Below are 27,610 nucleotides of genomic sequence, written 5' to 3'. Positions count from 1 at the left end.
CCTTCAGACAGCCTCGTTCTAAGCTAGCAAGAGGTTCTGACACAGGGTACTGTCACTTCCAGATGTGACCACAAGGGGGTGGCACCGTCATGTGCTCAGCCCTGAGTGTCAGCGATGAACCCTTAAGGCTAGGTTTCAAGAGAATCTGGCAGAAGGCAGGCAAAGCTCCAGGATGTTGCCTGGAGGTGAAGCAAGATCTTAGGCGTGCCTTAGCGACCAGCCTCTAAGGGGATGGGGAGGGGCGCCTGATGCTGCTGTGTGCTGTCATCATGAACCAAACATGTATTTCTCCAAATCTAACGCAAGGTCTCCCTGGGTCCTCTGGTGCCCCTTGACTTGGCTAAGTGTCTTGTGACTCTGAGCTGTTCAGGCATTCCCGGAGGCTCCTCGGCTTTTGACATGTCATTCTCAAGGGAAGTGTATTGAAGTCTTTTCCAGTTCGAGTTTCTGTCGTTTGTCTGAAAAGTCTGTAGAACTTAGGGACAGTGGTCCTCCTGTGTGGGGACATGGATTCTTTCTTCTAGGTGCCTTGGACACAGGCTTGGTCATAGTCCTGCAGGTTTAATGTGCCCAAACCCAGGATTCTACTGTCTCGATTCTCTGTCCACCTGACCATATTTCTAGATGGCTACAGCACTGTGCTATATTTACCACATGTATTTATGGACAGAACTGGAATCCAATACATTTCCTTTTTTGAGACAGGGTCTCTCTATGTAGCCTTGGCTGGCCTGGAACTTGCTTTGTAGAGCAGGTTGGCCACTTGCCTCTGCCTCTGAGTGCTGGGATTAAAGGTGTGCACCACTGCCTGGACCAGAAGCAGTTTCCTGGACAAACAAACAAAGTGTGTTGAGAAGGAGTCACAGAAGTTGACAACCTGGGTAGGCCATTCTGTGTGTATGCTGTCTCTCTCTGTCACCTTGTTTGATCAAAGTTTTATAAATCTGCTGAGGAAATGAGGTGGTTCAGTGGTGATGAGGTGAGTCCTGCTCATGAGAGTCACAAATGGTGGAATTAATGCTATGAAAACCATGTGTTTTAGTCTAAGAACCAGGGAGCTGGTTCTGTCCCTGACTTGTGTTCACCTCATGGCACGTCTTGGTAGAAACTCCTTGGAATTCATGCTCACTTTTCAGATGTGAATAACACTATGTACTCCAACCCACGCAAGTCTATTCCAGGGCTCAAATGAATTCAGGGGCCCAAGTGTTCTTTTAGTCCAGTTTTGGGGATGGGTGTGGGAGGAAGACACTGGCTATCCACGCAGGGCTGGCAGGTGGAGGTGTGAGGAATGAGGCTGGTGTGGTCAGAGTTGGCTAACCAACACTTTCACTGTGCTTTTGTTTTGTTCTGAGGCAGGATCTCAGTCTTCGCTCAGGGTGGCCTTGAACTTACAGAGATCCTCCTGCTTCAACTTCCCAAGTGCTGAGATTATGGGTATGAGTGACCATGCCTAGGTACAGTCAGGGTTGGGAACCATGGTACTTGACTTTGGCTTGGGTGGAGGCAGTGGGGAGGTGAAGGGTGGAGACCTGTGTCAACCTGGCAGGACACACACTGGATTCAGCAGGACACAGACGGGATCCTGCAGTACACAGATGGGATCCAGCAGGACACAGACTGGATCTAGCAGGACGCAGACTGGATCCTGCAGTACACAGACAGGATCCTGCAGGACACAGACTGGATCCTGCAGGACACAGACAGGATCCTGCAGTACACAGACTGGATCCAGCAGGACAAGGACTGGATTCTACAGTACACAGATGGGATCCAGCAGGACCCTGAAGAAGAAAGCAGAACAGGAAAGGGAGGCGCCATAGTTAGAGAAAAGCCAGTAGGCAGGAGCCGAGTCTTACGGGAAACCATCTCTGAGAGCAGAAGGCGGAAGCCTAGGAGCTACTGGCATCTGAGAAGATGCCCATGGCGTCAGGGAGACACTCAATAAGCACAAGCCCACTAGGCTGCCTGAAGACTTCAGCCTCAAGCATGCACACACAGACAGTGAGCCTTAGACAAGGGGCTCACCCAGGCAGCCTTCTCCACAGAGGCTCACAGTCTTCTTTGAACCTTAACTCTCATACTCAATAACTGGCAAACTAAACCCTCCGAGTCTCAGTTTTCTCCTCTAAAATATGCTAACATGACTAGTTACCCCACAGCATCACCAGGCTCCAGCAGAGGGAGCCCCAGGAAGCACTTTGGTAAACCCTTCCATGTACTGTGTCTGTACCCCAACAGTGGCTCTCCTCATGGGAGAAAACCCCAGGAGGTATCCAGGACAGATTCTACCCTTTAGTCTCAGGAAGAAGGATGTGGATTTACTGGGCTAATGGAGGTAAGGAAGAAGTAGCCCCAAACAGCCTGTGGTCCAATGTCCCTGCTCCGTACTGGGGTATTGCCCAGAAAAAGTGGGGCTGGAGCCCTTCATATCCTGCTCAGACCCTGGTTCCAAGAGACCAGCAAATGTTGTCCTAGCCAAGTGATGAGCCGGATCATCCCCACTGCAGCTGCATCCTTCTCCTTCCCTCTTTCCCTTCTTATCTCTCTCTCCCATCCACCCACCCATCTAATACAAGCCACGGGCCTGCTCTGAGGCACATGCATTAGATGCTAAAACAGCAGCAGAGACTCACGCGATGAGACTTCTGCCCATCAGCTCTCCATGATCTGGGAAAGGAGCATGTGCTCGTGGGATCCAGAGGCACAGGTTCAGATCCCGGCCTCCTCACTTACTGTGTGTGGGCACAGGGTGAAGGGTTTCAGCTCTATTCACCCTGGCACCCTCCTCAGGAAAAGTCATTTATATCCACATCTCAAGGCTCCTAAGGGAGGCGACATGTGGGGTATCCAGCCTGGACTAGGAACTCAGGGAATGGGCTTCATGGTAGGTCCCTATGAGCGCACATGGGGTGAGAACATGATAAATGCCAATGGTTCTTCCTGCAGCGAGACTGTATATCCATTTTGTCTCAGCTCTGGACAGCACTTTGCAGGTATTTGCAAAGACATGATGATCTCTGGCTTCTTGAGTTCTGATTGGTCTGAAAAACAGGAAGGTGTTGGGGACTGTGGAAGCTGGGATGAGCTTGGTTAATGGGGACCAACATTAAGATAGGGAGACAAAGGTCTGAGGTAGCTGGGTAAAGACGGGGAGAGATTAGGTAAAACCAAACTGTGCTCACTGGGCAGAAAGGGGAAAGAGTCAGGCTGGCAAAGCTGGTACTTGTTTCTCATAGACTCTGGAGTCTCCTGCGCATGGAACACTAGGGAGTTACAATGGCAGGCCCAACACCACGGACAGAGCAGCCCAGCAGGGCAGGTTGCATCATGTCAGCTGAGCATGATTGAGATTCGTAGGTTCTGGCAGGCCATGGCTTTCCCTTCCAGGGCCGGTCTCCAGCACCACTCCTGGTTTCAATGAGGTAAAGGGCTTGAGAGATGGACTCACTCTGGTTCTTCTTGATGGGAAACAGAGGCCAGTGGGTGGGTGCTAGTGGAAAATTACAGACTGCCAGTCTCACTTCACACCCTCCGCTGCTAAGGAAGATCTAGCAGACAAAGGGGAAGTCCACACAGAGGGAAATTTCCCTTTCTCCCCACAACTTCCCCTGTTTCCATACCATTCAGCACCGAGGAAGCAACTCAGCTTTCCCAGAGGCTACTGGCCTTTTCACACCCACACTGTGAAGACACATACACAGAGCCTTGTTTTGGAAAATCTTCCCATCGTGGCTGCGGGGACACACATTCCCCATATGGAATCACCTTTGACAGCTGCCAGGCTGTTGCAGATGAGCTTAGTGCTGCCCAGAATCCGAGTGCCTGGATCCCAGGATCCCCATCAGAGACTATAGCAAATCCTGAGAGCTCTCCTTCAGTACCTGTGATTTCCTAGGCATGGCCATGTTGACTTTAACCCTCACAGCAGCCCTGCACATCACACATCATCCACTTCTCCCAAGTGGGAAACCGAGGCTCAGAATCTGCCTTGACTGAGGGACCTTGGTAGGGGAGGAGAGGAAAGTCAGGGTGGGAGGCTGTACCCAGGGTCCTATTTGCATTCCCTTTCCCATGGTATGCCGACTCTGGAACTTTCTCTAGGAAAATCCCAAGGAGAAGGCAGTGGCTGCAAGGTCTACGACTTTACTGGGGAGCCACAGAGGGCAGGTACTTGGTGGAAAACTCCAGTGTGTGATTCACCCTCCTCCCATGCCCTCGTCACTGAGGCCAGCTCCCCTCCCAAGGTTCTCAGTGTCTAGCCTGGAAGCTGGTGGCTCCTGTCCCACTGCTCCGGTAAGAGGGGGGGGTGTACTTTGCCTCAGGAGGAGCCAGTAATAGGGGTGGAGGTGACAGCAAGGGTAAAGGAGGGTAAGGAGCTGGGAGCAGGAGAGAGGTCAGGGAGGTAGTGCTGCCCAGGGCTGCTACCTGTTCAGCAAGGCTCTGGGGGGCTTTTCCTGGGCAGTGCCCACTGGGAAGACACTAGGAGGGAGTTGGGAAGGAGGGGGCTGGAGGGGATACAGAGACAGGGTTAGAAAGGCTGAACTTCTCCAGGGTAGATATAATCCTGGTTTATAGACTTTTCAATCTCTCTTGTTGCTTGTGGTATTTCTCTGTCCTCCCTTCCTCTGTCTCTCTGTTTCAGGACCACTGAGTGGGGTTGTGGCAGGGAGGAGCAGGAGAGCTGAAGGTGAGAATTCCTCTTCCAGGTCTGAAGACACCTAACTCTTTCAGGAGTCAGAGCTCTGGCTGAGCTGAGAGACCAGGTGAGTGGGAAGCACGCCTGTCGAAGAGCAAGTGTCTAGTCTGTGTCCCACAGTGTCTGTACCCCTAGGTCTGGAGGACTGAGGGCTCAACCACAGGCAAGACCTGGCAGAACTGTGTCTGGGCAGGAAGCAGGGAACTGTGGTCCCCTGAGGCCACAGGGAGTCTGACCTTTGGACATGCTCTGCTACGCCGCCGGTCCCCTCACTAGCCACACAATGATTGCTAAGGGACAGCTGAGTAGTAGGAGAATCCACAGATGGGGAACGGGTCTTGAGCAGTGGGTGAAAGAGGCGGGTCATCTGCTTGCCAGGGGAGGGCGTTTCCTTCCCAGAGGCAGGAAGGGTGAGTGGATGGATCTGAAACTAACGGTCACAGCTTGGGGGTGCCTGCTCTCAATCAGCCAGGGCCAGCACAGGAAGCCTGGGACTCCTCTCAAAAGTGGGGAAGCCACCTGGGTTGGGACTAGGGCTGAAGATGTGGGCTGCCACTACAGAGCCCAGCTGCCTACGGGGTGTGAAGGGCTACGAGGAGCCAGGCTTTGGGGCCATGCACACAGGTATGTGTGTGCAAAGGGACGTGACGGAATGGCACCAGGGTGTGCAGGGGTGGGTGCTGGTATGTGGGTATGGGTTGGAGCAGGGCTGAGTCTCTTTTGTGTTGGGATTGGGAGTGAAGGTGCCTGAGCCAAACCCTAGCAGTGTGTGTGGCCAGGCAGGATTTCTGAAGTGCCTCCTAGAACCAGAAAGGGCTTCTGTCTAACCTGCCGCGTAGTTCTAAGAAGAGTGTTAAAATCGCACATTCTAGTCCCTTGAAGACAGAGCCCAGGATATGCTCAAGGGCACTGGAGTGTGCTGAAGTCCCACCCCTGCTCCCAGCCTGCCCCAGCCTGTCCCAGTCTGGACAGCCTGTGTAGACCCAGAGCTGCGCAGGTCCCAGAGCTTGCGAAGGGGAACAGGTTGTCTTTGCTGTCACTGAGCCATTCCTAGCGAAAGGACTAGAGGTGGAAGGGCACCGTGGGGGTGGAGCTGTTGTTTTTGGGAGACTGGCTCTGACTATAGAGCTGGTCTGACCTGTGACTTACCCATCCTGCCTCTGCCACAAGTTCTGGAGATCTCAGGTGTGTGCTATCTTACTGGCCCTTGTGTTTTCACAAGTAATAAAAATAAAATAAAAGAGAGGTCTCTGTGCAGCTTGTTTTTATGGCTAACGTCCTCCTGGACATTTTTTCCCCCGAGTCTAACTTAAATGTCCAGTGCTGTGGTTTTGGCCTCTTTCCCTCCTCTCACAGTGGCTCTGGCCCCTCTCCTCTTGTGTGCCTTTGCTTTTGTTCTTCTGCCTCAGTTTTCCATTCTTACCTATGATATATGCTCCTCTCAAAAACCTTTTGAAGAATTTTTATTGGTATATATATATATGTATATATGTATATACGTATATATATATGGATGGTTTTGTCTGCAGTTATGTCTGGACATTACATGCATGTCTGGTACCTGAGAAGGCCAGAAGAGGGATCCCCTAGGACTGAGGTTATAAGCAGTTGTGAGCTACCATGTGGGTGCTGGAAATTGAACCCTGGTCCTCTGGGAGAGCAGCCAGTGATCTTAACGGCTGTGCCATCTCTCCAGCACCAATCTCTTATCTATAGAAAGTTCATGCCTTTGGCCATTCATCATTTCAGGTTCTCTTTTTCCTTCTCCTCCTTGGTAAAGCTCAGCCTTAGGCCTGGACTGGGCTCTGGGTTTGCTACCCTGACCCTGCTCTCCTCCATCGTTCCCTTCATTCATTCTTTCATTTGTTCCCCTCCCCACCAGGTCTTCCCCGCTAGCTCCTGAGGTCATCTTCATCTTGCAATAGCTTCCAGTGGACTGGAGAGAGTGAGGGTTGTCTTTTGCCAGCTCCCTTGGGGTTGCTTGTGTGTGGGGTTTGCTCTGAGCCCAGCTAGCTCCTGGCTTGAAAAGAGCCTGCTGTGGTCTTTTACACATCTCTCCACCTTTACTCTCTGCTCTGCCAATGCCCCTCTTGAGAAGGGGTCATTCTGTCTTCTAGATTTAAGGCTTAAGGAGGAGGCGTTATTTACCGAAGTCACAGAGGAGGACCCCGTACTGCCACTTGTTATCTTGGTCAGTTGGGTCAGCCTTTGGGGATCCACTTAACTGAGCATGAGCTCTGTGTCAGGTGCTATTCTTCGTCCCGAGCCTCGTTTCCTCACCTGTAGTCCAATAGTGTTAGTAACTTAGAGCCTGTCGGGATGAGGTCTGATGGTGGGTACTAAGAACGGTACGCCTTTAGACTCATCTTGACCCAAATGTTGACCTGTCCTTGCTGTAATTAGCAAATCTGGGTGAACCTGGTTTCCTGTCTGGGGCTTCTGTGGCAGTGTTTTCGGCTCCTTCGTTAGCCCTTTATTTGTTTGTCATTTATCATTTGGAAATGATTCAGGGGCCACTCCGCAGGGTGTAGCAGTTTCAGTTCTGTCTGGATTCAGGCCTTACTAGCTGCTCCCCTCGGACTGAACACCCATGGACTCTGGTTCTGCAGCCTGGAGCCCCTCCCTCCCTGCCTCCTCCTCCTCCCTTGTGTCTGAGGCTGGTGCCTCCCCTTATCCTGCTCCTACACAGAGCTTGCAGTTAAGAAACTCTGAGTATATCCCAATTCCAGAACCTCGACCTGCCTTGCTTTCTCATTCCTGGGATAGCCTGTACCCTCCAAATCACCTTCAAAATTTTCCACAACTCTAGGGCTCCTGCCCACGCCTTTCTAACGGACCTGGGCTTGGGCTGTTGCCTGGGTTAAAAGGACCAACAAATAAACAGAGTCTTTCTTCATAAAAAGACTCCCTTGTGCTTCCTCAGAGCCCTGGAGGAGTACAGAGTGCTCAGTAGACCTGGTCATTTGACTCTCCGAGTGGCCCTGGAGGTGAGGGCCAATGGACAGTGCTTCCCTGACAGTCTAGGCTCCGCCTCCTTGGCATATACCTGGGAGCAGGATTAGTAGGGGCCTCAGTGTGATCAGCTGTATGGAGGGAGGGATGAGAAAACAACCATGGGTTCCAAATGCAATTTACCTCCTGGCAATTGACAACAGACAAGGGGGAGAGAAAACTGACAGTGGCCTATGGAAGCTTGGGGAATGCTGGACTTTTCAGGGGGAAGGGAATGGCAACAGCCACAATGGGCAGCTCTTGCCAGACTGACTGTCCTTGTACGAGCCAGGCATTCAGTATCTTGTGGTCATCTTGAAATGACCACCATCCAAGTGACCCCTCCTGGCCCCAGAATCCCTAACCTTTCTCAGGACAGACATACAAAGAAACAGCTTTCCTTGAAGGCCTGCAGCTGGCCCTGATGCCAATCCTATCCTCATCTGGCCTTGCCCAGAGGCCCCACCTCCTCCCTCCCTCCCAATCAGAACCCACATCGAGCCAGCGCCCGTGTTTACCAGGCCTCCATCGATCCTAATAGCTCAGGAAAGCCCCATGAGCCACCTCCGATGCACCTGCCCTTTAACCCCAGCACCCCTGGCAGCCTTTGAGCCCTCTGGTCTGGAGGACAGAGACAAGGTTGCTGTTATTCGCAGTTTACTAGCGATCTGGAGAGAGGGGCCGGCGGGGACGGTGGCAGGTTATAAAGACCAAAAGGGATTTGAGCTATAAGGTTCTCAGGGATGGGGTTTTAATCCACAGGTCTAACCCTGGGTGGTGTCCGGTAAGTCTCTGACCCCTGAAAACCTGCTTCGTCCATTGCTTTGTCTGCCGAAGACTTGGCAAGCTAGAATCTGTTTCCCAACCTCGTAGCTCTGAGAGCAGAGTATCACTCTAGGTATAAACGCCATCAAGAGCTTGGGAAGAAAGGTAATATTCCAACGGAAAAGTTGGGCTGGAGAGACCAGGGTGAGGGGAGATGGGTGTGCAGTGTGTGTGTGCATACCGACCCTCTTCTCTCCTTTCCAGGTATCTGCCTCTCACAGTCCTGCCTTACCTTACAGGGGCTCCCTATCCAGTATGGACAGGAAAGTTGCAGTCCATGAAGATGGGTATCCTGTGGCCTCTTGGGTCCCTGAGGAGGGAGAGATGATGGACCAGAACGGCGAGGACCAGGTGAAGGATCGAGGCCAGTGGACCAACAAGATGGAGTTTGTGCTGTCAGTGGCTGGGGAGATCATTGGGCTAGGCAATGTCTGGAGGTTTCCCTATCTCTGCTACAAAAATGGAGGTGGTGAGTTCACGTTCAGGTGGTGCGGTGGGGAGTGTTGGGCCTGGCCAACAGCGCCACTCCTTCTCCGGAAGTGTGGTCAAATGGAAGGGGGCCCGCCATGAGTCTCGAAGGCTCCATCTCTAGCCTCATTATCCCTCTTTTTGAACTGGGGGTGATATATTATCCAGGACTCTGTGAGACTTAGGTGAGTCAACAAGCAGAAACACGGGGCCTGGGTTCTTAGCTTCGGCATTGCCTCTGACGGATGATAGTGGCTAATGGGATTCATTCATTCATTCAACTCCCGTGACTGCAGGCCTCTCATGAGCCAAGGCTCTGTTCTAGATGCAAGCCAGAACTTGGTCTGTGTGCTACATTCTGGTGAAAGCTGCAGATGTCATGGTAACAAGCTGAGTGACAAGGAGGACGGTAGGGAGAAGACAGAGGGACCCTGGGCGACATCTGAGCAGACGTGAAGAATGCGGAGGAGGGACCCTTTGTGACCAATGGGATTCATTCTTGGGTCTGGAAGGTAGTTCTTGCAGAAGTGGTGTATTCTTATTATAATATCAGAACTGTTCCAGGAAGAGGAAACTCATTAGAGATAATCACTGTTGAGAAAAGTGTTCTAAACCCTATTTATATTTTACCTGAAGAATATCTAGCAGGTGTGTTCAACCCTTTGACACAGGTTAGACATTGATGGAGGCACCCTCTTGTGGATCAAAAATGGTTTTAAAAAATTGCATCTGTACTAAGAGTCCCTGTAGGGTTTGCTGCAGGGCAGGCAGACCAAACAGACCCCAGAATGGAGGAAAGCCCTCTGAAAATTGTTGGTGAGCAAAGAGAGCTTCCAAGAAGGCTTTGTCTGTTTATTTCTGAAATGTAGCCATCTTGATAGTTTACTAAGCCTGTCAAATTAAGCAGAACACATGCTTTTCTTTCAAAACTAATATAGTCTTTTCCTATCATTCCCTTGATAGTACATCTTAAGGTGAGTGGGTTGGAAGTTGTGGATGGGTCCTGATTTAGTTAGAATGTACTGTTTCATAGAAGAGTCTTGAGCATGGTGGGGTCTGGCAACCAAATGTTTTTGGAAACGTTCTTCCAAGGCTACCAGGGTCTGACTACAACTGAGCAGACTGGCTTCCACCTCACCTTTCTTTCTCTCGCTTTAAATGAGGGACCGAATGAGGTGCCTTGGCTTTCATCTTGGAGTCACTGGCTTTTGGGGGTTCTAGGAAAAATGATAAGAAGGACCAGGAGTTAGTTCTTTCTTTATTCTAAACAAGCTGGGAATAGATTTATGTGGGAACATAATGTCACAGATCAACCCAAATGTCATTGTTTTGCTTTAGGCTAGGATTGTTCTTCTAACTCCCTGTGATAACAGGGCTCATGTCCCCTCCCCCCGACCACAGGCACTGCTGGATGGAAATTCATATTTTATTAAAATATGTAGAGAGATTCATTGATTATTGGTTAATAAACACAGTTCTGCAGAAAAATGGCCTTTCAAAAGAGCAGAAAGATAATAATGTATTAATATAAGCTCATCTCTGGTTGTGAGAGAGGGAGCCACTAAACTTAGCCACCCTTAAGAAATGCCTCATCCAGGAGAGAGTCTTCTGTAAGTCTTATTTCTGGCTCTCTGGTTCAGGGAAGAGTCAGTGGCCGGGCCATTGCCTAAGGTAGATCTGAGCAGAGAGAGAGAAAGTCTGAAATAACCTCCAACTGAATCCCCGTATTGGCTAAGGTCCCCGTGGACACTGTCAGGCTGCTTATGTACACAAATGGGGATACACAAGGAGGCTGTGGCCAGTCAGTGTTCTCAGGCTAGGATTAGGTCAGCCCATTGGAGGAGAGGACATTGGGGGTGCTGATGTGCAGGAAGCAAAGGAGAAAGCAGTGAGCTGAGGGTTCCCCACACTGTGGCCAGAGCCAGTTTCATACCAGCTCTCTCATTTGTAAAGGTGACAACAGTATCTCCCTGGTGGGAGGCGGGCTTGTGAGGGTTCTATGCGCTGCAGTATAGAAGAGGGTCCGATACAGAAAACGCCAACCAAGTGCTATTGCACAGATAAACAAGAATCCTTTTCCCAGGAGGGACCTCTGGGCTGAGATAATGCTTCAGTAGCAGCTCCACGGGTCCCTGTAGGGTTTGCTGCAGGGCAGGCAGACCAAACAGACCCTGGAATGGAGGAAAGCCCTCTGAAAATTGTTGGTGAGCAAAGAGAACTTCCAAGTTGGCTTTGTCTGTTTATTTCTGAAATGTAGCCATCTTGATAGTTTACTAAGCCTGTCAAATTAAGCAGAACACATGCTTTTCTTTCAAAACTAATATGTGATTTGATTTGTAAAACATAGTAACTAGTTCAACTAGTTCCTGTTAACAGAGGTTTCTGTCCCACCAGGTTCTGCAGCCGTTCAGTCCCAAAGAAATACACAGAGGTCTACATTAATCATAAACTGGTTGGCCTAGTAGCTCAGGCTTCTTATTAACTCTTAAATTCTACATCTTATCCCATAATTCTTTTCTGTGTTAGCCAGGTAACTTGGTACCTTTCTCAGCCAGGCATTTTCATTTTGTTTCCTCTATGTCTGGGTGACAACTACAGACTGCATCTTTCCTCTTCCCAGAATTCTCCTGTTCTGGTCTCCCCACCTATACTCCCTGCCTGGCTACTGGCCAATCAGTGTTTTATTAAATTAGATTATATTAAAACAATACAACTGACAAATCTTTTGAGGGTATAAGATCATTGTCACAGCACTTTGCCTGCCTTACCTGGGGCCCATATCAGGATCATCTCTGGGCATCCCTGACAGCATGCAGCTAGGCGGGGGAGACACCGTGGGCCTTAGGTGTGTGAGGAAGGAGAGATGCTGGAGGGGAGTCTGAGTTCCTGAGCAGCAAGTGGCTCAGACTCTGCCTTTTTTCCCTTTCAGGAGCTTTCTTTGTCCCCTACTTCATCTTCTTCTTCAGCTGTGGAATCCCAGTGTTCTTCCTGGAGGTGGCACTGGGCCAGTACAGCAGCCAGGGGAGCGTTACTGCTTGGAGAAAGATCTGTCCCCTCCTCCAAGGTGAGCGCCAACCTTCCCCTTTTCAGTTTTTGGACTCACCATCCTGCCCTGCCTCTACTGTTGTGGCTGCTCTTGCTTTCCTGTCCCCAGGCCCACTCTCCACGCTATTCTCTCCTGTGCTGCGTGACATAAGCTTCTTGGGGCCCAAAGCTTAGATGACCGGGAAGAAGGACGTGTCAAGAGAAACAGTACCAAATATTATAGGTACCAAATGAGGTGTGGATATTGGAAGACGCAGTCAGGAACCTGAACCTTAACCTTCATCTGACTCAGGGAAAGTATGTCTCTGACTCCATGTCATGACCCTAACAGGCTTCAGAGGGCATAAGGACAGGAACCCTGCTGACGGTGACAGCCGACCTCTGTGGAGCCTGGCTGTGCCAGTGTTCACGTGAGCACTTTGTGTGTGTCCCATTACCCAGGCCGCTCATCACTTCATTGACCTCATTCTACAGATAAAGGACGTGAAGTGGCGCCATTCGCTGAGAGTTTGAATCAGGGCCTCCTGTGCTCTTTTCTTCTCGCCTCTATTATGGGCGGCATGCTCGCTCTTCTCTGTAGATCTGTGGTGCGGACACAAGCAACCAGGGGTGTTTCTCAACAGCCTCCGTTAGTGGCTTGACCAGATCCCCGAGCTGCAATGGAGAGCCCTGAGCCCCCTTGCTTCTGAGACGTCCCTTACACTTAAGATGGAGAGAGAGATCTTTCCTCATGCTAGTCCCCGAAGGACCAGGCTACCTGGGTTATTGAACAGAAGGGACCAGATGGAGTGTGTCTGATGAGTGCTAGGTTCCCTGGCTCCTGAGAAGGCTGCCCGACCAAACACTGGGGATGCACCTCCTGGGGCATAAGCTGGTCTCTTGTAGTATTTCGAAGACCCTTAATGGGTCTCCAGCCCAGTAAAGCATCGCAGCTAAGGCCGCGGTGAGAATTTCCACAGTGTGTTTCCACCGAGGAGACCAAGTTCCTCCAGGGTGGCTCTTCCCCCACTGGCTTCTGCTGCTCTTGCCAAGCTCGCCCTGCTCCTTCCTGCTTCGCCACTTTTCACCTTGCAAGTAATATATGATGGTAATAGAAAATTAGGAAAGGCAGACAGGGAGAAATAGGCATAGCGCTAGAGATGGAGGGGGAGGGAAAGGAATGGGGAGGAAGTGTTATCGCTGGAATGGGAGGATATGTAAAATAATGAATTTTACCACTTGCCTTAAGATGCTGATATATAAGCACATGTGACTGGCAGACCCCGTGCGACTTTGTTTTTTCTGTTTATGCTGATTGCTTTGACTCTTTCTGCTCCCGAAGGCATTGGCATGGCATCTGTGGTCATTGAGTCTTACTTGAACATCTATTACATCATTATCCTTGCCTGGGCTCTCTTCTACCTGTTCAGCTCCTTCACCTGGGAGCTGCCCTGGACAACGTGTAGCAACTCCTGGAACACAGGTATGCGTGTGTCTGCCCTGCCATGGGGCCTTGCCCATGAGGTTGGCCCATGGTGGCTTGTGACAGAGGGCATCATAGACCCGGCTCTATACTGAGCTGTGGGAGTTGTGCTGTCAGTTCTACTGGCTGGTCCTTCTGTGTAGCTGTAGACCCCTGGGGGAATCCATGGGACTGTTATGCAACTACGGCATGCCTCCATTTAGCAAAAGTTCTTGGGTACTTCTCACATCGAATACCCTGTCAAAGCTGAGTAAGGGTTGATAAGACCCCACATTGTCTGACCTGGCTATGGTAGAGGTGGATGAATTAACAAAACAAGAATTCACCTTGATGGGTGGGAAAAGGGGTATAGCAATCATAGAAAAATGGGAGAGGAAAGAGCCCACCTTGAGAATTCCAGCACAGGGACTAGGTTCTTTGTAGGGTGACAAGTCAGAGTGACAATGGGCAGGCCAAGAGCAGGTGGTTGACGGGAACTTCCCATGTGGGCTGTGCATGTCTGTGCTCTGTATTGTTCTGGCGGATGTCAGGGCAATCATAGGAGTGGGCAGACTCACTGGGAGCAAGGGCAGCGGACACAGGCTCTACAGGGAAGAGGAGCTGGTCCCAGTGATATCCTGGCTCCCGAGGAAACTCTTGGGCCTAGAAATGGTGGGAAGCTCTGGTTGCAAGGTCAGAGAGTAAGTGCAAGGGCATCTGTACTCATCTGGTTCCTAACTGATGGTCATCCTAACCTTGTCCCCAACAGAGCACTGCGTGGACTTTCTGAACCACTCGGCGGCCACAGCAGCGAGCCACTCTGAGAACTTCACCTCACCTGTCATGGAATTCTGGGAGTAAGTCCTGGACCTGGCTGCGATATGCCAGGGGTCCTAAGCACAGGGAGCCTGGATGTCTGGATGGTGCAAACTTGAACATGGGTGTTGCATACTTAAGACTCTGTGCATGTCTTCCAGCGTCACCAGTCCATCACCTGTCACCCATCCCAGACCTGTATCACTTAGAGATGAGAGAACCTTCACATTCTGCCTTGATGGCCTATCTGTACCTTCATACTTACCATGAGGTTTTGAAAGCTGACACATGCTTTAGACTCTGTGCACGCTTTCTAGCATTACCTACCCTCTGCCCCCCAAGATCCATAGCATTGAGGGAAAGGGGAACCTTCACATTCAGTCTTGATTTCCTGTCTACACCTTCACACTTACCCCCAAGCCCTCACGTGTCTGTAAACTTGAATTTTCCCATTTGCCTCCGCTCATTCTCACGGCTGTCCTATGCCATCCCTACACTCCAGCGGTACCCACACATCCCTGGACACCTGTCCACAGGGTGATGGAAATCACCTTTACTATCTCCTGGCAGCCAGCTGTGTGCATCTCTTCTAAGCTGGGCGCACTGGTATCCTGTGGGTACCTTGGCACTGATTAGTGTTTTCACCACAGAAATGTGCTCCCCATTCTCCCTCCTGCAGGACGGTGTGTACCTCCATCTCTGCAGACTGCTTGCATGACCTGTTTCTTCTCATGGTCTATCTGTGCCCTCACACTGGTTCACCCTGCACACACTCAGCACTCACCTGTCTACCCCTGTCCTCCCACCTGCCCTTTTTGGGTTTTCTGAGCTCTCTTCTATGTGCGCACGCCCCCCACCTTCATCTTTAGATGGCGGCAGGCTTCCATCACCTCCCTCTGCTCCTGTGCCATGGCCATGTCTGTTCTCCGTCACCCACTCCCAATTTCAGCACCTTCACTTTCTTTATCTCTCTCTGTGCAACGGAGAAGCCTGGATGGGTTAGAAGGACACAGATATGTGTGGGGTTACAGCATGTGGTCTTTTAACTAGACCACAGGTGGGAACGTGGCATGGCCATGGAGGAGGTTGGGGAGGGCAGGGGTGTGGAAGACCCAGGGAGTGTCATCCACTGGGTCAACTCTGATTCAGGAGACTTGGTGACAGAGGCCGACTGTCCCCTTTGGTCTTTCAACTCATCACTTATTCTTCCCAATCCCTTAGGAGACGGGTTCTGGGCATTACATCGGGCATCCACGACCTGGGGTCCCTGCGCTGGGAGCTGGCCTTGTGCCTCCTGCTCGCCTGGATCATCTGCTACTTCTGCATCTGGAAGGGGGTCAAGTCCACGGGCAAGGTAAGGTACTCTGGCTCCTTAGGAGTGCTTACAGTCATAGAGTCCTCAGGGACACTTGAGAGGGCCCCTCAGGAGAGCAGAACAAGAGAGCAGTTGGAGAGAGATACATATGAGAACAGGTAAAGTTGCAGGAAGAAGGTTTAACTCAATACAAGGGGAGACCTTTTCCCCGCAACAGGATTCAAAAGACCTGCTTATCTGAGCAATATTTGGAGCAGAATAAACCAGGAGAATCCCACGTTTCCAAGCTGTTAGCAATTAGAGGGTGGGGGGAGTTGCCCCCCCCCCACTCTTCTTCGCCTGTGTGCGTCCGTGTATCTCTTTCCATTATGTGTGACAGGGCTACATATTCTTATGACTTGCCTGTTGTAGTTAAATGATGCACAAAGAAAAGTTCCCATACCCATTGGCAAACAGAGTCATCTTGGGGGTCAGTGCCCGTCAGTGAAGGGGCTTAAGTTAATGGGTGTCCAGTGGGCTTGTTCTGTAGTGAGATTTCAGACCTGGGCATCATTTCCAGTCCAGAGAACTGGGAATGATGGCTCACGCTTTTCAAAATCAAGACTGGCAGGTTCCGAATATTCTGATTGCCCTTGCGCCTGGACTGAGAAGCGCCGTAAGGGAGGACAGGTTGATTTCAGCCTGGGGTTTGAGAGAATGCAGTTGTGGTGGAGAGTGTCCTGTGGTGGCGGGAACCAGAGGCGGCTGGTCCTTACATGATGCTGACCAGGAAGCCGAGGGTTTGGATGGGAAGCAGAGCTGGGTTGTAACAATGCCCATCTCACCGTTAAGGCCCTTGTCCCACACACAGTCCCAGAACTTCCCAGTGTAGTACCGCTAGTTGGGAACCGAGTGCTCAAACATGTGAGCCTCCCAGAGATATTTCACCATTAAATGGTGATAATACTCCTCATTCCTTGGGCTGTGGTCATAAAAGGCAAGGACAGTGAAGATGAGAACCACGCTGGTAACAGTGATGCCCAGATAGCAGGAGATGGTCAGGGTAGCATGGAGTCCCTTTGGAGTCTCAAGGATGTCACTGCGCTGCCCCAGCCATGACCTGGAAAAGTACAGTATGAATTGGCCTCAGCTTGCCAGACAAGTGTGGTCACCTTCCTCCTGGAGGGGCACCACATTCAGGGGTTTTGGGGAGGGTACCCAGGATGGTGGATGGAGGGGGCCAGGTTCTGGACTTAAAGGTGTCTTTGAAAAGTTGCGGCCTGGGAGCGTCTTCCTCTCCCACCTTCCGGCTTGCTCTCTCCCCTCGTCCCCTCCCTGCTGGTGTGTATCACACTACTGGGGAGTCAGAGCCACTGGAATGTGTAAGGGGAGGTGTGGAATGTTTCATGTGCTCACCAGTGGCTGTGTGAAGTCTGAGGTCTGAGCTCTGGTGATGAATGTGTTGGCTGCTCGGCTAGGGGACCGGTGGAGGTGGGGCAGGACGATCGTGGTGACTCCCTGCCTCCCCTTTTGCCAGCCGGCTCCTCCCCGCCTTTGGGTATCCATGCTGGGAGTGACTTTGGTCTGCTTTCCCTTCAGGTCGTTTATTTCACAGCCACGTTTCCCTACCTGATGCTGATTATTCTTCTCATCCGGGGTGTCACCCTTCCTGGAGCCTACCAGGGCATTGTCTTCTACCTGAAGCCAGACTTGCTCCGCCTCAAGGACCCCCAGGTGGGAACCCCAAGTGGACTGTTACTTGAGATGTGTCCTCACCAGACTACATTGTGCTTTCAAAGTCTTTTATTAATTTTCCTTTGGTTTAAAAGAAACAGTTGTATCCTGGAAAAGAATTAGATATCGTAGAAAACCGTGAGAAATGAACGGAAGGCTCTAGAAATCCCATCACCACTATTAGCACTTTAGTCTGTACTTCCTCTCACCTCCCCACCACCATGGTGTGCGTGTGTGAACACAGTTGAGATAATTTTATTTAGAGAAATAGATCCTTTTGACTTAAATTATATTACGAGCCTTTTCCATGCTGTTAAATGCACCTTTAAATGCATTCACCTTTAAATTCACCTCAGCATCTGTGTAATATCCCCTCCAAACATAATTTATTCAGCAAAAATATCCCGAGGGCCTCTTTTAATAGCTAAGTACCGTCTGTTGCTAAGGGTAGCCCAGTGGAGCAAACAGACCATCTCCCTGCTCTGCTGGACCCTGAACCCTGGCCTCTGACTCTGAGGTGACGCCTACTTTTAAATAGACACAGTCTATCAGTATCTGAGGGTGATTGTCCACAACACCAGAGCCACAGACTCTCAGATCTCCCATTAGAAATGGTGCGGTATGTGTGTCTGACCGAAGTTCATCGTACCACGCACGTTAAATTCTCTTTCGATTTCTCATAACACCCTGATGTCAGCCCTTCAGAAATAGCCGTTCCTTTATGTCCATACAGGAAGCAGTGCTAAGAAAGAGCTGGCCTTTGTTAGGACAGGTACAATTTGTTTTTCTGAATATTTTTTCATCAGAAGGCTGTTACTCTCCACCCACTCCTGTGCCTGTCACCAGCCTGGGACTTAGGCTGCCTGGCCAGGGAGCTCCCGAATCTGCACTGGGCTTATAAATGCGTACCCCGTGCCTGACTTTTTAACCTGGTTTTAGGGATTGAACTCGGCACCTCCAGCCAGTACTACGACACCAACCTCAGTTATAATTTATTTGAGTCTTTGGTAGTGCTGTAGACCAGTAGTATCACTTATCACGTTATGGTTTATTTTATTGCTCACTACGGGTGGGGCTGGGCATTTTCTCATGGACGCCTTGGCCATTTGCATTTCCTCCTCTAGGACTTGTCCGAGCACGTTCTTTGCTTCCGCCAAGAAGTCTTGGTGGATTTCTTTATATTTTGATGAGGGAGCGTGTGGTCCAGGTCACAGTTCAAAGGGTGCCATGCAGACAGACTGACTGAAGGAAGGCAGGGACCCCACTGTGCCAGGTCCAGGTCCCCCTGGGTCTGTAGACACTCCTAGGGAAGAAGCAGCCCACGCGCCCTTGATGCTTCCTGAGTACTCAGAGCCAAACTGAAGATGGGCGCTGCCCGTGAGAAGGTGGCTGTGGGTTACCGGGAGCAGGATGCAGGCGCGATGCCGGGTGGGATGTGCTGTAGCGGGGGCTGTGTTCTGCCGGCCACAGCTCTAGGCTCTCGCTGCCTCAAACACTTTCTTGGGCCTTGTGTAGGTGTGGATGGATGCAGGCACCCAGATCTTCTTCTCCTTTGCCATCTGCCAGGGGTGCCTGACAGCCCTGGGCAGCTACAACAAGTACCATAACAACTGCTACAGGTGAGAGCCGCCGGGGTGGGCAGGCACGGGCAACCCTGCCTCTTGGGGAGCTGAGCAGTACCTGTGTGGACACCTTCCCAAGGCCCAGTTTCTTCCACCCCTTTGCTGGTCCCCTCTTCCCCCGACATCTGATGTGTTTGTCTTTATATCACGCTCCTTGCTGCCCATTTTCCCTCTGGGTTTCTTCATCTCTCTTCCTCTGTTACCTTCGGCCTTTCGATCTCTCCCTCTTGGACTGCCTTTTTTCTTCTCCATTCTCTTTTCTTCTCCTTCTTGGTCTGACTTCTTTTATCCCCACAGGGACTCCATAGCCCTCTGCTTCCTGAACAGTGCTACCAGCTTCGTGGCTGGGTTTGTCGTCTTCTCCATCCTGGGCTTCATGTCTCAAGAGCAGGGAATACCCATTTCTGAAGTGGCTGAGTCAGGTAGGGGACACTCTCCATACCCACAGTTTTCTTGGGACTCTGGGAAGGAGAGTCAGAGAACACAGACCTGTCTTTCTTAGGTCAGAAACTAGGGCTAGGGCCCTTTTTAACTTGGGGTATGGGGGTTATGTGGCTTAAATAGTTTCTAGATATGTGGAATAGAAAAAAGGAGGAGAGGGAGGGAGAAAAGGAGGGAGGGAGAGAAAGGGAATACAAGCATACATGAGGCTTTGTCTCAGGGAAGAGCATAGAATGAACTTACTTTCCTTAAACAGCCACACCCACATGCCTGTACACAGAGCTCACAACTACTCTAGATGCCCAAAAGTGCTCATAGGCACACATAGGTGCTCACAAGTGTGTACTAAAATGTTCAAGACTCATACAGATGTTCACAGATGCTCACAGACACACACAGATCACAGAAGTACACGCTCACAGACACTCAGGCCCACAAAGGTCATGGACGTGCACACTCACGAATGCTCACAGACACACAGAGACACACGCAGATCACAGAAGTACACACTCATTGACACACTAAGAGGCACACAGAGGTCATGGACGTACACACTCACGAATGCTCACAGACACACAGAGACACACGCAGATCACAGAAGTACACACTCATCAACACACTCAGAGGCACACAGAGGTCATGGACGTGCACACTCACAGATGCTCACAGAAAAACAAAGGGGTATTTAGTCATCCACAAAGAATCACATGTATAAATTCACATACACACACGCGTGCAAACTTGGACATTCATAAATGAGCACACAAGCACATAAAATCACCGAAGTCCACACTCATGGATGCTCACAGATCCACATAGGTTCTCAAATAAAATCGAGGCATACACAGACACTGATAGATGCACACAGATGCTTAGAGACAGGCATAGGCTCTCACAGACCCTGTAAGGTTCATAGACACTTGTAGATGGACACTCACGGAGGCCCACAAACCTTCACAGAGGCCCACAAAGGCTCGCAGGTGATCCCCACAGACACGAGTTTCCAGGCACATATGCACAACCAGAAATTCTCAGATACACCTAGATACTAACAGCACAAGACTCTCCCAGACACTCACTGACCCTTGCAGGGATGTGGAGACATGTGTAGATGTTCCCAGGAACTCCTGGCGTCGCACGGTGCTAAGGAGAGGGCTCCTCCTTAGGTAGCAAGTGATCTGAAGTCCAGCCAGCTGTGTTGTGTGCCTGGCAGGTCCTGGTCTGGCCTTCATTGCCTTCCCCAAAGCCGTGACGATGATGCCTTTGTCCCCGCTGTGGTCCTGCCTTTTCTTCCTCATGCTCCTGTTTCTAGGGCTGGACAGCCAGGTATGGAACCCATGTCTCGGGTCCCTCTTTCAGCTTCTGCTCCTCTTGGTAGTACGTTTCTTCATGCACCTTCTCCCTGAAGATGAATCAGAGGCCCCACTCAGGCTCAAGTCTTTTCCTTGGGGTTCTGACGGGTAGTCCCAGGCCTCCAGAGTCCCTGCTTTGAAGGAGTTCGCCACTTTGCTCTCAGGGTTGAGCCTGCCCCTGGACATGGGCACTCTCCCAGTGGCTCTAGAGAAGCTCATTCCCAGCCGCATGGTCCAGCCCCATCCTTCCTAGCCTTGGGGTGCAGAACCTCTCCCCAGTTCCAACCTTCCCTACTGGGTCATTGATAAGAAGTTGTAGCTGAGGGACTAACTGGCTTGCCCCCGCCCCTGCCCCCACACCAGTGTAGAAGCATGGCGGGGTCACGTGGGGGCAGTGCTGGGCAAGACCTGTGCCCTGGCTGCACGGCTGTCTCATTCTTCTACTCTCCTGGCCCACAGTTTGTCTGTATGGAGTGCCTGGTGACCTCCTCCATGGACATGTTTCCCCAGCAGCTCAGGAAGAGAGGGCGGCGGGAACTGCTGATCCTGGCTGTCGCGATTGTGTGCTACTTGATGGGGCTCCTTCTGGTCACTGAGGTGAGAGGGTAGCGCGGGACTGCTGACTTTTCAGAATCATTCCTTCCCTCTTCCCAGGGGCGGCTTGCACTCCCGTTGCCCCCTCATGGTGAGGTTGAAGGTCCCACTCACTGGAATCTAAGTGTTGGTGATGGGTGCCACACACAGAGTACCCTAAGACAATGGACACTGAACGGGGTCAGGTGACAGCAAACTGGAGCTAGTTTGGCTTCCGTTAAATGTATGAATCTGTCTACATCACTGCCTGGCGTGTTCCTCTTTATGTCCCACCTCCCTTTCCTCAGGTCACTTGGCCTCCAGTCAGATTTCCCTCTGTGATCCCAATGAAGGCTGTTTCTGCTCCTGGTCCCTCTCCCCATTCAGCCAATCAGGCTTTCTCTTGAGTTTGACAAATGTTCAGGCTAAGATCCTTCCTTAGGTTTTCAGTATGGAAGAGGACTGCCACAACCCGAAAGGAACAGCCTGAGGGGTACCAGTTCCACCAAGAGTGGGTACTGGGCAGATAATACACCACAGGTCCCCCACCCCCAGCACCTTGTGAGTATCAGAAATTATTGTCCCAAGGCTGATGGTAGTTCCTGACCGCAGAGTCAGGCAGAACAGACTCCTGCTAGCTGCCAAACGTTTCTTCTGAGCAGGCCAGGCCAGCACGCCTCACTGTGGGAGCAGGGGTTGGTCCTCCCTGGGCCTCAGCTCCCTCCTCCTCCGCAGGGTGGGATGTACATCTTCCAGCTCTTTGACTACTACGCCTCCAGCGGCATATGCCTGCTCTTCCTCTCCTTGTTTGAGGTGATCTGCATCGGCTGGGTGTATGGTGAGTGGGGCAGGTGGCTATGCAGCAGGAGCAAGGTGTTCTAAGGCTGATGAGGGCAGGCTCTGTCCAGGATGGGAATCTGGTCTGGCTGCTCTGATTCCTTTTTCTAGGAATGTCACACACGGCCTGGAGAGACCGATGCCTCTCTTAGAATCAAGACAAGAACAAAAAAGGTTCCTTCATCTGTGGAATCCCAGTCAGAGGGGACATTTATGGCCATTTGACTTGACACCTTCCCCCACACCCATTCCTTCATTCCCTTTCCAACAGCCAGGCCACTTACGCAGGCTTTGTTAAATGCTGAACACTGTGCGGAGAGACCTCAGGCTTTAAAGCAGTTTCCCTCATCGTGGCTGTTACACATTGCCTTCCTGCAGTGAGGTGGTCACTGTCACGTCCTGACTTCCATGCATGGCCTGGGCCCACAGCACTGAGATCACTAAGTAGAGATCTCAATGTCTCACTGTCTAATTGACAGTTGGGGTTCTGGGCACTGCACTGGGCAGGTCACAGGCCATTGCAAGGTCTGCAAATTGGCCTCATGCGGTGGAAAGAAGGCTGGGGACACCTGCTATATTGCCTAAGCTTACACAGCTATCAAGTGGAGATACCATCTCCTTTCCAGGCCTGCAGGCTCTGCCACAGATCAGGGACACAGTGCAATGTCCCAAGGTTCATAGCAGAGAGGATAAGTAGCCACCTCATATTAGGGTCTTGTTATAGGAGACTGCTTGTTTGTTCCTGGCTGCTCAGAACCAAAATAATCACACAGAAACCATATTATTTGCAATACTATTTGGCCAATAGCTTAAGCATATTTCTGGCTAATTCATATCTTAAATTAACCCATCGTCATTAATCTGTGTATTGCCATGAGGCTGTGGCTTACTGGGTAAAGTTTCGGTGTCTGTCTCCGGTGGGGCTTCTCTATAACCCTGCCTTCTTTCTTCTAGCATTCAGTTTAGTTTTCCCCTCCTAGCTAAGTTCTGCCTTGCTGTAGGCCAGAGCAGTTTCTTTATTCACTAACCAATAAAAGCAACACAGACAGAAGGACCTCCCACACCAGGGTCTTCCTCCCCTCCCCCAGTAAGGTTCTCTGTAGCTTTGGAGCCTGTCCTGAAACTAGCTCTTGTAGATCAGGCTGGCCTCGAATTCACAGAGATCCATCTACCTCTGACTCCTGAGTGCTGGGATTAAAGACGTGAGCTACCACTGCCCGGCTTCATATTAGGGTCTTAGAAAAAGAATGAATAAAAAGGTTCCTCTGTCACAACCTGGCCTTCCTGTGGTGTTCTGGCCTTGGAGCTGACTCCCACCTTCCCACACTGAGCATTAGATATCTGCCTTTCTCCTGCTACTCTCGTACTCAAAGTCTCTAACAAGCTCAATTGAGGTGGTGGAGGAAGCTGATATATCACACTTCCTGGCAAGCTTCGGCTTGGAATTTTGGCCTTTAGAAAAGTCAATGCTGTGGTTCTTTAAAGGTTGTTCATGCGTCAGTATCGGTGGGAAGGCAGGGAGCTGGGGTTAGAGGAGTCCCCCAGATGTGGCCACCAGTGAATGGTTCTTCACATTCAAGGAGACTGGTCCCACCTGAAACGAGGGCTAGTGTGCGAGTTGGCATAAGCAAAGCCAGTCGGCGTCTTTAAGCACAAGTCAACTCGGTTGTGGCAAGCGTGAGGAACGCACAGGTCTGGAACCCGGCACACAGCTCTATTCCCACTACTCCTCTGGCCTTTCTCCCCTCTGCCGTGTGGGTCAGTGAGGATATTTGCTGGGATTGGCTCTTTGGCTTGCGTATTCCTGTGTGAGCAGGACAGACGCTACTCATCCTTAGACAGTACCGCAGAGGTTGTTGCAACAGTTTGTGAGTGGCAGTTTCTGCCACCGTCACTGCTCTGTGGCTGGGAGGCTGGGTCTGCCTCTCTACCCACTGTGCCACCATCTCTATCACAGACAGGTTGCAGGGGGATGTGGGGAGTCTTTCCCAAAGGCTAAGAAGTTGTCTTCACCTCTGGTTCTCACCCTTCCTACCACCTCTGCGGGCACAGGGGCAGACCGTTTCTATGACAACGTGGAGGACATGATTGGCTACCGGCCGTGGCCCTTGGTGAAGATCTCCTGGCTCTTTCTGACCCCTGGCCTTTGCCTGGTAAGTACTTACCCATTGCCCATTTTCCCTCTTGTCTGTGGAAGACTTGGGATCTGGGGGCTCTTTCCTGCCTGAGCAGGAGAGCTGGTCCCCTGCTCTCCATTCTCTACAGGGCCTCTCATCCATCTGCCTTCATCTAGTTTCTCTTCTGCCTCAGCTCTCCCTCATAGCTCTACTTCTTCCTGATATGCTTTCCCTGTCTTCCTTGAACTCTTTAGCCCCTGTGCTCACCAACTGTGACCGATGGCTCAGTGATGACGCTGTCCTACCTCAGATGCCCCTCAGTGTTGTTGGGTGGTCCTTTGTCCTCTGCTGTTGGTGTAGCCAGTGAGGGACCCTTGGTGGCCCCCATCTCATCCTCCCCCTCTCCCTTTTAGGCCACCTTCATCTTCTCCTTGAGCAAGTACACACCTCTCAAATACAACAACGTCTACATGTACCCGTCTTGGGGCTACTTCATTGGATGGCTCTTGGCTTTCTCCTCCATGGCCTGTGTCCCGCTCTTCATCATCATCACCCTCCTGCAGACCCAGGGTTCCTTCAAGAAGGTAAGTGGCTGTGGAGGTGACCCAATGAAGAAGGCCCTTGAGGGAGGCTTTGGCCACGAGCACACACCAGTTCCCTATGCAGGAAAGCCCCGGGGCTATATGGAGACCTTAAAGGCCTTTGAAGAGCAGGACTCTGCAATCCTAGGTTCATAGGCGTCAGGCTGATCTCTAAGGTCAGCTAATGAAGAACAAACTACTTAATGGTTAAAGGAAAACAAGGACCAAAAGCAGCCAGATGTAGAAGTGTTAAAAAGAGCACACACGCATCCTGGATCTAGGAAAACTGCCAAGCATACCCTGGCTTCTGGCCTCTTTCCTTATCGTAGTCCCCACTGGGGCACAGCAGATGCCTCCTGTGCAGTTTGGGGTATGCTTCCTTTGAAGAAACCATTGCTGATGACCCATAAAGGCATTAATTATGTCTGCCAAAGTCAGACTGCCCAACAGTAATAGAGAACTGATCTACAGTAGTTTAAGTAAATGAGCTTCTTGAATTCTTACTTATCAAGAAGGTCAGAGATGGGGGCAGCTGGCATTTGGTTTGGCTGCAGAGAGGCCCCTGGGGTCCAGCCTCTTCTCGTATCCTCATACCTGCGGCCTGAGTATGTCTCTACATTGACATGCTTACTGCTTCCTGGTCACAGTGAGGTTGTCAAGATTCCCAGTCCCCATCATCACAGCTGCATCCATAGCCAGAAATGAGGGAAGGGTTGACACACCAAAACCAACAGATGACTGGTAACGTACTTAACGTATATTTGGGATCGTGGTGACAGTCATGGCACTTATCACCTGCCCTGTGCCAGGAACTGTACCATAAGGTGTTGCTACCCCCATTTTATAGACGAGGAAAGTGAGGGGGCTAAAGGGATGGGAGGGTTAGGCAGATTACCTGAGGCTGCCTAGGTATTCTAGTCGGAACTGGAACCCAGGGGTTCACGTTCTCAGTTACTTCTCATGTCCATTTTCATCTCAGAACCATCCTGCGCTTAGCCCCGAGTACCTGGCTTTATGCCTGGGGACACATTCACAAAGAGCATCCTCCCACTCACCACAGCGCTCTCTCATGCTCCTTCATGCCCTGCTTTTCTTCCCCACAGCGCATCCAAAGACTCATCACCCCAGACCCAAGTCTGCCCCAGCCAGGGCGGCGCCCACCTCAGGATGGCACCTCTGCGCTCAACTGCTCGCCCTTGCCAGTCAAGCGAGAACTCATTGCCTGGGAGAAGGAGACACACTTGTAGGGTGCGCCAGAGGCCAGGTGACTGAAGAGCCAGGAACCTGGACAAGGCTACCTCCTCCCGGGAATAACCTCTGCCTCCATCTTGCTGAGACCTCAGAGGTCTCTGGACCCCTCTGCTGGGAGCCACTCTTCTGTTCAATTGGAACAGTTTGTCACTTCTCAGTCCTTGTCTGGGCTCCAGGAAGCTGTGTTTGCCATGTGCTTTGAACTCAAAACCCTGACTTTTTGGATTAAAAACTAAGAACGAGAGGAAGTGATGTTTTCAGGTTCACACAGTTTGCCGGAGCCCGAGACCCTCCACTGCCCTGGTGCTGGGCCCTCTGAGCCTCCAGCCTCCCCCCCTGCCTCAGCTAACAAGTGTGTATGGATCACCTGTCACTACACATGTGCCTCTTCCTTGTCTCGCTTCACTTCAGCTGTTCTGTGGGAGGAAGGTCACCTCCATGCAGGCGCTCTGGAATGGGCACGGACCTCGTCAAGTTCCTGTCTAGTCTCTACCTACCAGACTTCTCCTCCAAGCTTTCCAAACCTTCTCTTCCCGGGTGGTAGGTCTGCAGGCAGGAGCTGTCCCCCCTCTCTTTCTGTCTCTCTCTTATACACACACACACACACACACACACACGCACGCACGCACGCACGCACGCACGCACGCACGCACACACGCACACACGCACACACGCACACATGCACAGACGTGCACACACACACACACACACACACACACGTACGCACGCACGCACGCACGCACACACACACCTCCTTCCCCCTACTCACGTTTCCTCTGGTCCCTTCCCATCCATTCCTTCCCACTTGTCAAATCATACAGCACATAGACTGTGGCTTCTGAGGCTTCCAGGAAGGCAGGCTGTGGATGAATTCATGGTGGGCCTTCAGAAGAGAGGGAATAGGGCACCCAGGACATTGGGCCCAGGACCCCACCCCCAAGAAAGGCTGCATAGATAAACATAACTCAGAGACAATTCCCAGTGGTCAGAGTAACAGTCCGTGGGCTGACCAGACCAGCGTGGCTTCCACTCAGACAGCCTCCAAACATCCCCCATCATCCAGCTCTGTAAGCCTTCTCCTTTCGAGGAGGAACTTTTGCGGACTCTGGGTTCTTCAGCTGCCTTGGCTCCTGGCAACCCCTTCTGTCTTCTAGGCTGCTAAGCCTTGCTAATCCTCATAGGACCAGCTAGTGAGAAAATAGGAGGTCTAAGAGAGGATTCTTAGAAACCCTGCCACTACAGCTGGATGCTGTGATACAGAGTCCAGGCTTCCGGTGTAAGGTTACTATGGAATGGAGCCTTTCCTGCCCCCTGGTGGCAAACGAAAGCAGTACTTTTTTTTTTTTTTTTTTTTTTTTTTTTTTTTTTTTTTTTTTTTTTTTTTTTTTGTCAATACAGCCTAGAAATCAGCCTACCCGGCCTTAGGAATCAGGCAGGGTGTCTCATCTGTCACCTAGACCATGGGAGGTAAATGGTCTGTGTGAACACTCCCTCCTAAAACCATGGAAGATGACTGGCTCATC

The 27,610-nt window shown here is 51.2% G+C and overlaps 1 protein-coding gene across 11 annotated transcripts; it reads left to right on the top strand.

Annotated features, from left to right (window-relative positions):
- The first annotated feature begins 5,088 nt into the window (after positions 1-5,088).
- On the top strand, positions 5,089-26,465 carry Slc6a12 (solute carrier family 6 member 12). Of its 11 annotated transcripts, XM_038321015.1 has the most exons (16): positions 8,250-8,329; positions 8,453-8,474; positions 8,755-8,984; positions 11,913-12,047; positions 13,350-13,490; positions 14,239-14,326; positions 15,507-15,639; positions 17,179-17,313; positions 18,829-18,932; positions 19,233-19,357; positions 20,590-20,702; positions 21,188-21,325; positions 22,037-22,139; positions 24,191-24,291; positions 24,669-24,839; positions 25,940-26,465. In XM_038321015.1, exons 3-16 carry the CDS (start codon positions 8,771-8,773, stop codon positions 26,081-26,083), a joined length of 1,845 nt encoding a protein of 614 aa, XP_038176943.1. In that variant the 5' UTR covers positions 8,250-8,329; positions 8,453-8,474; positions 8,755-8,770; the 3' UTR covers positions 26,084-26,465. The 11 variants fall into 11 exon arrangements, 10 of the variants coding, with proteins under 10 accessions (XP_038176946.1, XP_038176939.1, XP_038176945.1 ...); XM_038321018.1 differs by lacking the exons at positions 8,250-8,329; positions 8,453-8,474 and adding an exon at positions 5,089-5,109; XM_038321011.1 differs by lacking the exons at positions 8,250-8,329; positions 8,453-8,474 and adding an exon at positions 5,177-5,323.
- Positions 26,466-27,610: the final 1,145 nt, after the last annotated feature.

The sequence above is a fragment of the Arvicola amphibius genome, chromosome 2 (assembly GCF_903992535.2).
Source record: "Arvicola amphibius chromosome 2, mArvAmp1.2, whole genome shotgun sequence".
NCBI classification, from domain to species: Eukaryota; Metazoa; Chordata; class Mammalia; order Rodentia; family Cricetidae; genus Arvicola; species Arvicola amphibius.
This window is presented reverse-complemented; position numbering and strand designations above follow the sequence as displayed.